Genomic DNA, 10,163 nt, shown 5'->3' on the forward strand with positions numbered 1-10,163 from the left:
GCAAGAAAATAACATGAAACTGTATGTATTTAAAACAATCTTTTGTCCTTTCTGATGTTAAACTTTCAATATCAAGTTGACTTTAAAAAACAACAGTCAACGCTAGCTCATATAGAGTCTGTGGTTTAAAATATTGTCTCCCCAACCAATCACAAGCTTGATTCAATTAGAAATATGTATATATAAAAATATATATGTAAATTATATTCTTCAAAGTTGCAAAGATAGATTGTAACATTATGGATATGCTAGTTTGACAATTCTTCTGTAACATATACATAGATCAATACATATACAGATTATTGTGTGCATCAAAAAAATCGATCAATATATAAGTATCAAAACAAAATGAATAGGGAACCTGACTAAAAAGGCATCTGAAAATTTCTGCAAGTCTAAAATTCTGTCACAATAAAAATTTTAAGAAAAGGAAAAGAAGGCAGCAGAATTTATTTCCCGTTTCTTGGTGACAGAAACTCCTTTAATGCACGTGTGGGGTGTTGCTTGTTGCATCTCTTAGTGTGACCATCAGCTGATCAGGGAGATGACTGGGAAATCATTTCAAACAATGGCACCGAGGATTCAGAACCCAGTCAGGAACAGTACCGACTGTCACCTTCCTGCACAGCTCGAGAACCGCACTCACCGTAGCCATGTCTATGGAAGCCGTGGCTTCGTCCATAATGAGAATACTGCTCTTGCGGACGAAGGCCCTGGCAAGGCAAAACAGCTGTCTCTGGCCAACGCTAAAATTCTCCCCACCTTCCGTGACCACTGCATCTAAGTCAGAAAAGAAGCAGAGATTTCACTAATGAAAGGGGATTGACATTCTCCTTGGGCAAAGTTATGAAAAAATACAACAGCAGAGCAGCACGATGGCCATCATTTTGCACTAAAGGAAGTATTTCCCGTAGAAAGACAAAGTGGAAAAATGAAGATGACACCTGATAACAGAACACGAAATGTTGTTAAATGCTTTGAAGCCTGGAAGACCTTGGGTATTTTAAAATCGGTTATTGTAATTCTATAAGTGGCTTGTCCAAGGTCACACTTAGCAAATACACAATAGAGCTTGATAAGAAGTATTCCTGTTCCAATCCCAGTTCTTTCCATTGTACTCTCCCACTGGACTATAAGAACCAAGTAGACAAGGACTGAGTTTGCTTTTGCTTATCTGTGTATTTCTAATACTGTGGTATCTCACACGGACACTAAACACAGAATTGTGATGTGGATAAATGAATGATACATCCTCATTATCTTATTTATTATGCTTTTTATTTCTATCACTATATAAACTGCTATTGTGAAATTCAGATGAATTCTGTTTCCAAAAATTTCTTTAATTAGAATTCAAATACTTTTTATTCAAGCCCTGGGGGGAATTTCTATCAATTAGTCTCTCACCACAACACATTTTTATAACTTTTCATGGTTGGAGACTGTGAATTTATTTTTCCCAATTTTAACTTAGATAATAACTAAGGAGGGTGCTGAATGTTCTTTACCAGATTTAGCCTGAGCCAGATCTTTGTTAAGAAAATTGGTGTCACCTTTATTAAGATGGTGAACACAACATTTGGTGAGTTACATAGCGTAAGGACAATCCCTTATTGTTTAAGCGATATATGTCATAAACACCAAACTCTGGGCCCATAGTTTGGATCAGGCCCTCTTGTTAAGGAAGAGTACTATAACTGTTTATCTTTCAAAGTGTTAGGGACAGCAGTGGGGGTGGGTCTCTAAATGCCAAGAGAGAAGGTCTGTAAGCATGAATTAATGTCTCACATAGACTTTCTGGGCTCTCTACAGGAAATAACAAAAATTACTATGGGAAAGTTCATCCAGAGTTCTGGAATTACTCCCACCACTGACACTAGAAAAGTCAATAAAACTTCCCTTAAAGACAGGCTGTCTTGATTTTTGCTTGTGGTTTGCTTCTACTTGGGACTTAATTAAAATCATAAAAGCTCTTGTTTTTGAGTAGGCCCTCCTTTTCCAAATAAAATAACAAATACACATGGTTTTGTTTTGTATGTTGACTTTTTTTATAAAATGAGATGCCAAAACGACACTATCAGTTTGGCAACTACATATTGTGTATTAAAATTAGAATATAGGAGTTGGGGATTTAGCTCAGTGGCACAGTGCCTGCCTCACAAGCACTGGTTCGATCCTGGCACACACCCCCAATTAGAAGATAAAAAAGCTATTGTTGTTTTTACTGTTTTCTTAAATGAGTTCAGATTTTAAGGAAGCAAAAGTCAAAGATTGTAGATGTTCATTTTTATGAATTAAGGAAAATAGGAACTCTTGTCTTACTAACATGTTCTTTCATCATCATTTATGGGTCGGAAATTGGATTGAATTTTTCAGTAATTGTTTAAATATATGTTTCATTCTTTACAGAAATGGCCAAAACTGATAGTGTAACAAGATAGTAATACAACATAATGTCTTCAAACAAGACGAGAATTATATTGTGTAAGTAAAAGAAGAAAGTGGCTACCAACGTGAAGATATGGGCTTCTCCTAAATCACATCAGGACTTTGAAATTTAACAGCCTCTAAAATGTGTTATGTATTTTCTGAGGCTAAGTGAACAGGCATGACCACAAGAAGCAAGTGATTCAACTGATCCGTGCCCACAACGGTGAGAAGAATGAAAAGGTAAACGTATTAACTGGAATATTTTGGAGTGCTTGTATGCAGCAGAATTTGTCATTTGATTCATCGCCTTATGTGCCAGGGAAATATCACAAGATTTTACAGCGTCCTAATGACCTTTCCTAGACGAAGCACAAGCAGATCCAACATCAGACCAGGGGTAGAGCTCAGTGGCAGGGCACGTCCATAGTATGCATAAGCTTAGCCTTGGGTTTGAGCCTTAGCACTAAAAATAAATCAATATAAAAAAGCGTATTTCTAACACTGGAATTATATGATTCCAACATAAGATATATAGAGAGATATGTAGCATTAATTACATATGTACAAAATAAATGTGTTTTTAGAAACAATACCTAGACCTCCAGTTAGAGATTTGACCATATTCTTCAGCTGGGCAATTTCCAGAGCCTCCCAGAGTCTGTCATCCGTGCATTTGCACTCTGGATCTAAATTAAATCTGCAGGGAAAAATCAGTTATTTCATAAATTAAAATAATACAATAGATGAAATAAAAATAGAGAGCTTTTTTTGCATATTTGCTTATTGGTTTTCTTTTTCTTAAATGTTAGGTTCTGTTCATTTCGGTTACTGCTTTGTATTCAGCACCTGGAACACAGCAAGCCCTGAATTCATGCTTTGTGAGTGAATGAATGATCTCAATGTTCCCAAAAGCTTTTCTGATGATACCATAGGTAAATTCATACACATGGTAAAATATTAGTGTCGTTAACTGGATGTCTCCACTCCATACTATGTTCAGCATAACCTGAATAGTGTCCAGCAAAATATTTCAGCAGCACTGATGCTAAATACATAAATCAATATGGGATCCTACAGTGCTATTTAGATAAGCTGCGCTACACCAACCAAAGTGGAAGTATTCATTATACATACACCGGATGATAGGGATTGACTATAAGATTGCTAAACCGCTTGACCCACGCAGAACTTGTAATTGAAGTCATTTTACAGGCAGTGTTGAACAATCTTACACACATTTTCTCAAAATAAAGAGTAACTGTTAAATGGAGGTGGCAAGCAGTTCTTTGTAATTACATGAATGGAGGAGAGGAAGAAGAGAGAAAAAGACGGATGAAATGAGAAGCACGATTTGGTGGAGGAATCAAGGCAGACTCTGGAATCAGATCAGCTGGTTGGAAGGGCAGCCCCGCCACTTCATAGAGGCATGTGAGCTTGGGCAAGTTACGCCTTTCTTGGAATCACTCTTTTGTAAAAGACTCATCTGGAAAACGGAAGTAACAATAGTATATATTGCAGAACAACGTTTTAAGAATCCAGTCGGACAATATACTTAACACCAGCAAATAGTGCACAGCTCCATTTCCTTTTTGTGGATAATTAGGAACCAGGCATAGAGATTGTTCAGCTTTGTCAAAGCAGACGGGACTGAAAGCAAAATGTTAAGGAACAGGGAGATAGGTAAAGGGAGTAACAAAGCTCAGAATATCTGCTGAGGCCAGGCCAGACACAAGACTTAGGCAGGATATCTGTAGGTAGATCTCAGAAATGTCGACCAAGAATCACTGCTCCCACGAACAGAGGACAAAGTGGATTTAACTTGGAAAACTGAAAGAGAAGCTCTTGGGATATGCGAGTGGCTTCTGTAGGTTACTTTACCGTCCCTGCAATTTCTCATCCGCATTGTTGGACAGTATCTTTACTTTTATCGTCTTGATACTGTTATTTCACACCTACCTGGTGAATAATTCTCTGAGCAAAATATTCCTATGAGCCAAAGGATAAATCCTGAGGGACACAGGTAGGCTGAATATGCCACCTACCTAATAGAACCACTGAACAGGATTGGATCCTGCAAAATGATTGACAGTCTCGAACGGAGGGTGTGCAGCGGTAGTTTAGAAATGTCTATGCCATCAATGACAATCTTTCCTGTTAAGGAAAAATGAAAATTACAGAAATGGAGTCAACTCAAAAGTAAAATTTTAATCTGTTCACCCATTAAAAGTTTTTTTTCCTTGAGGCTCTGGGTTTGATCTTCAGCACCATGAAATGAAACAAAACAAAAACAAAACCCTTTTCTACTTCTGAGATGAAATACAGGATATAAAAATTTCCACTTAAATATTTAAAACATTGTTATTTGTTTCTTTTAAAATACACATTTTTGCTAGTAACTTTGTATTTCTTATGTAATTCTCATAAAGGATTTTTTAGTTCATTCAATTTGTGTGGGCATGCAAATAAAAAGTACTTCTATCTCTTTTGAAGTCCTTTCCTGCTATTCCTTTATCCTCTTTCCTCACTGTATTTTCTTTCATAGGATCCATCAGAATCTTACTTTTTTTGTGTATCTCCTTATGTTTTTAATTGTCTCTCCTCCAATAGAGTATAAGCATCTTGAAGATGAAGATTTTGGTGTCATTCACTTCTGTACTGACTGAATAATACAATGCTTCAAAAATAGGAAGGCAAATTATATGAAATAGACACTAAATTTTACTAAATTTCCCCCTACTGTGTGTAGACTTGGAGGACAATGCACTCTTGATGCTCTGTCCTCAGCTTGATAGATTACTTTTATCATCTCACTTTTATACAGAGGGAATATTGCCCTGCAAAATATGTTTGTCAGGCTCACAAGAGCAGCTGCAGCCCACTTCCCTGGTAAGTTGACATTCAAGAGCAGGCAAGGGTGATTAGCCCAAACTGTGTCCTTTGGGGATAGTACATCATCTATTAAGATATTAATAGCCTAATGCTACTAAAAGGAAACAAGTCTGTGTTAGTTGACACTGGGCCCGAAATTCTGTTTCTAGACACATGAGGATCAGGTAACCTATTATGGATAGTCATCAGCACAGTTCTTGACGAGAAGCACCAGTCAAATGTTACTGGATCATACAGTTGCCTTATGACACAAATCTCACTGAAAGTCCTCAAAATATCTGCGTATTATAACTGGCCACGGAAAGAGTGAACTGCTAAGCCAATGATGGATGCTTATCCTATTTTAGAATTTAAACCTTCCCCCAAATTACCATAATTGAATTTTGTTGTTCATAAACTGACCTTTTGTCTTACAAAGCTGTCATGTCGATTAAATTAATAATGTAAACCATTAAGTACAATAACATGCAAAATAGTATACTCATCATTATAACCATAGTGATAATAACAGGAAGCCCTTCTTTGAGCCAGGGGTCAATTTCATTGCTGGATCCCCTTCCATTTAATATGACTTAGCTACTGGCCTATTTATAAGCCACTTGCTAGACTAGATAATGTGACATGTTTTTCTGAAATAAAGATAATTTTTATGCTCTTGCTATGAGTGAATGAATTTTTAATAATTTGTGTATGTGTTAATGGCAGTGGAACCCATGGCTTCCACACTGAGCTCTCTCCAAGCCCCTCCTCCTTTTTAAATCTTGAGACAGAATTTCACTAAGACACGAAGTTGCCCAACTGGTCTTTGACTTGTTATCTGCTTGCTTTAACTTCCCACAGTGCTGGGACTAGGAACATGGGCACTATGCCTAGTGAATAAAATATTTTTTTCATACTGTTAATGTGCTTAAGGCTTAACAGAAAATGTTGCTGGGTTCCTCACAAAGCATTCAGTATCACGTTATTCAGGAAATGATGATAAGCATCACGGACCAACAGTTAAAATACGTATCACTTATTTTCTCGAAATTTCTTCCTTTGGTAGAAAAAGATATATTTTTAGTCTGAGGGAAGCAAGCCAACATTCCCCTCTTCCTTCCTTTTTAATAACCACCTACATCTACTGCTGTTGAGAGCAGGTGACCTTGTTCTTTTATTAGAACTCTTCAGCAGCAATCTCCTGATCTGAGTTTAGACTTACTTTATGTCCCCAATTCTAAGTTCTTTCTTTATCCTTAGGCTGTTTATTTGAAATACCTGCCTTGAACCATGGGCAGGACACAACATCCTTATAAATATTTTATTTTCATTTGTGCAGAATTAGGCAAGTGACTTTTTAAATTACGTTTCTGAAAATAAAGCACTATGTGGCCAATTGGAAAATTCAGCTAACAACTCACCATCAAATATATCAACCATTCTGAAGAAAGCCAGAGATAAGGATGACTTCCCACTGCCGGTGCGTCCACATATGCCCACCTGAAAAACCAGCTGTCACTTGGAGAGAAGAGGACTCAGAAAAAGGGCAGAAAGTGGTCAAAAGCATTTTTAACTTAGACAAGCTATCATGATACAAGCACAATTCTATTTAAATGATTATACTAGGACCTCATGTTCTTCTTAGATCTTAAGAATTATCATTATTAAAAGTAAAATATGAAATCTTAGCCAAATCCTCCATGAATTATATGCTATTTGACTGTATTTTCCTTCATTGTTTGATTCTTGAAATTGGTCGATCATTGGACTGACAAACAGCTATTCCATTTTCATCTCAGTTATGATGCATTTATAACAAAAAGTTGAATGGGTCCATTTTTTAATCCACACCTTTTCTTTTTACAGTGACTTTAAAAAGTCACTTTGGGACAAGGGCTAGAATGGAGGCAAAGGTTTCAAAAGAAATGTCTGACCGGGTCAAGAGCCAGAAGCCAGAAATTTAAACTACACAACCATCACTGACTTTTCTTTTTCTCCTTTTGCATGGGAGGCTAACAAATGGTAACATGATTAGAGAATATGTACTGTACTATAATTATGTCTCTCTCTCTTTTATTTTTTTATGCAGATACTTTTCCCTATGTCATGCAGGAAATATTATGTGAGCCCAGAGAGAATATACTTGGCTTCGGTGGTGACAGTGGGCCCCACTGGAGCTTTTATGAACAGAACAGATAAAAGCACGGTGAAGCCATACCTTTTGCCCAGGTTTGATGTAAGCCTTGACGTGTTTGAGGACAGGCTTCAGATTGTTTTCATATCTGACACAAAGATCATGAATCTTGATCTCTCCTTCCTGTGGCCAATGTTCTGGAACCTGAGAAGGATCTGAGGGATGGAGTCGGGAAATAGATAACACAGGTAGATAGTAAATAGATAAATAATAGATACATGTAGAAAGAAATATACATAAATATAAATTTATAATAATATAACTATATAAGTATAAATGTATAATAATGATTTTAATATATAAATTTTCTCCTTAACTTAAATATTGGATCAGTATCCATGGTGGTGGTTTGTTTAATTTAAGCCACAAAGTAAGCACATCTCGATTAAGAACTTAACATTTTTTTCCTGTGTCTATTTTTTGCAGCATTAACCAGCATCATGTCCTTCCAGCAGTCCACACTCAATTCTATTCAAGGTGAGCACAGATGGTTCACTTGTGATTAGATATTTGTTCAGTCAGCTGATTAGCAAACACTGAGTGCTTAAAATGGGCAATGTGCTCAGGATATGGAGATCAGTGGCACAGCTCAAGGCGCTTTCTGTGTCTTGGGGAAGATACAAGTGAGTCCGAATCCACAGCAGCCCAGGGTGGGGGTTTGCCCGAGATGCTCTGAGAACCTGTGGGTTCCAGCAGTGTCACCCAAAAGAGGTGATGCCTCAAGTGGATCTCAAAGGATGAGAGCTGGGAAAATGTGTTGCAAATATATTAAAGAGAAGAACAAAGATGAAAAGAAGGTATAGCATCTTCGTGTGGCCAAAGTAAGATTTGGGCAGGTGGATGGCAAGGATTGAGACCAGGCAGGTAGGGAAGGGTTCTTTACTGAAGGGTCTCTTGGTCTTAACTGTGTTATTTGGAATTTGTCCTTGAGGATCTAGAAAGCTATTGTTGGATTTAGGCAAACATATGCATTTTAAATTTGTGATTTGCATTTAGCAGATTATTCTGTCTTCAGTAACAATATCCTGCCAGATTTACTCTAGTAGAATCAAGAATCTTCTTTTGCATTTTAAAATCCAAGTTGCTTTTGTTGTTTTGCAGTATTGGGGATTGAATCCAAGGCCTTCACACAGGCTACATCGTCAGCTCTTTTTATTCTGAGACATGGTCTTGCTAAATTCCCTAGCTAGGTTTTAATTTGTTATCTTCCTGCCTCAGCTTCCCAGAGTGCTGGTATAACTGGCATGCGCCATCTCCTGTGGCTATCACAGCCAAGTTTCTTGCAATATAAGTTAACAAGTCTTCATAAATAAAATAAAATAGTGCATAGTTTAGGTTGGCAATTGATATAATAAAGCCCAAATACTTTTATAACTCTATTTAAATATTATTAAATAATGTCTACTTGGATTCTAGTTGAGTCCAAGACTTTTCAGGCCTACAATAGCCATATCTTGTCTGGTGTTGATAATCAAGCAAAATCAGAGTAAGAGGGATGTTAATGTGGAAAACAAAATCAAAAGCAACATCATGCCTGACATGCAAGTAATATTTGTTTAAAGCAAACACCTAAGTGAAACCAAATAGTGTTCATATCAGTACCTATGGTGCCTTCATAGTTCTCTGACTCCATGGTCAAGAAGCTGTTCACTTTCTTCACTGCACCCATCTGGACCTCCAGGTCAGCCAAGTTCCTCACAACCCAATTCAAATAGTTGGTTATCTGTGTGAGGGGACAGAAAATGAGCATGACTAAAGTCAGAGGAAGAAATTTTCATAATCACTGTATATGTGAGGATAAGATGGCTCAGACAGCATTGATGGGGGCACAACCCACAAGCGCTTCAGATCATCCGAGACCAGGGAGAAGATTCTGAGCTGTATTGGCCCAGGTATTCATTCTTCCTCCATGGTTCTCCCAGGTAACTGTTTTGTGAGCTTTCCTATGATATTTCTGGGGTAGTTATATGTACTTCTATTTGGACTCTCTCATATTCACACTTGCTTTATTGTGCACAAGGGGACTTTGAACAACTCAGGATAGAGGGCTGTAAACCATGGGATTTGGGAAGTTTTTAACAATTGTCTTACAATGTCAGAAACGAATCCAAACTATCCTAAAATGTGAGATTTGGGACTGAATCTACTATTCTCAAGATGTTGTTTATGCATTCAAACTGTTCTACCATCCATGAAAGTTGATAGTACATTTCTTCAACACTGTATAGAAAGAGAGGAACTTTCTCTTTTTTCTTTTTAAATATTTTTACAGTATATGTGTGTGGTACATAACAAATACATTCATCGAGGCGATTTTCATCCATACTTACCGTAAGTGCGTACAGAAGCCCCAAACCCACCAATCCAGAATTGGAAGATCCACTAATGGAGGCAATAGATGCAGTGAGGACGATGCAAGCTCCCAGATAATCCTGGAAGAGTTAAAAGATTATTCCCCAAAAGCCGGACATCTCAACCGACTGAAGAGGGGTGATCACTCAGCAAATACACAGCATTCCTTGCAGGGGATGGTAGATGCCCAAGATGTGGAATAAAGACAACTTACAACATCATAGGTGGAATGTAAGTGATGCCACATTCTCATAATATACAAGAAGATACAACTGCTATCATAACCAGGATCACATTGAATTTCCTCTTAAAATATATA

General features: G+C 37.3%; 1 protein-coding gene across 1 annotated transcript in view; it reads right to left on the reverse strand.

Moving 5' to 3' along the window:
- Nucleotides 1-10,163, reverse strand: part of Abcc9 (ATP binding cassette subfamily C member 9) — a 142,774-nt gene that overhangs the window by 22,900 nt on the left and 109,711 nt on the right. Inside the window, exons 32-38 of the mRNA XM_033766278.1 lie at nt 9,823-9,924; nt 9,095-9,215; nt 7,517-7,647; nt 6,720-6,798; nt 4,473-4,581; nt 3,024-3,127; nt 647-780 (exon numbers count right to left, since the gene is read on the reverse strand). Coding sequence (XP_033622169.1) covers nt 647-780; nt 3,024-3,127; nt 4,473-4,581; nt 6,720-6,798; nt 7,517-7,647; nt 9,095-9,215; nt 9,823-9,924 — 780 coding nt within the window. The remainder of the gene's footprint in view (nt 1-646; nt 781-3,023; nt 3,128-4,472; nt 4,582-6,719; nt 6,799-7,516; nt 7,648-9,094; nt 9,216-9,822; nt 9,925-10,163) is intronic.

This window comes from Fukomys damarensis, unplaced genomic scaffold (genome assembly GCF_012274545.1).
Source record: "Fukomys damarensis isolate Sample0158 unplaced genomic scaffold, DMR_v1.0_HiC HiC_scaffold_19, whole genome shotgun sequence".
Classification (NCBI taxonomy): domain Eukaryota; kingdom Metazoa; phylum Chordata; class Mammalia; order Rodentia; family Bathyergidae; genus Fukomys; species Fukomys damarensis.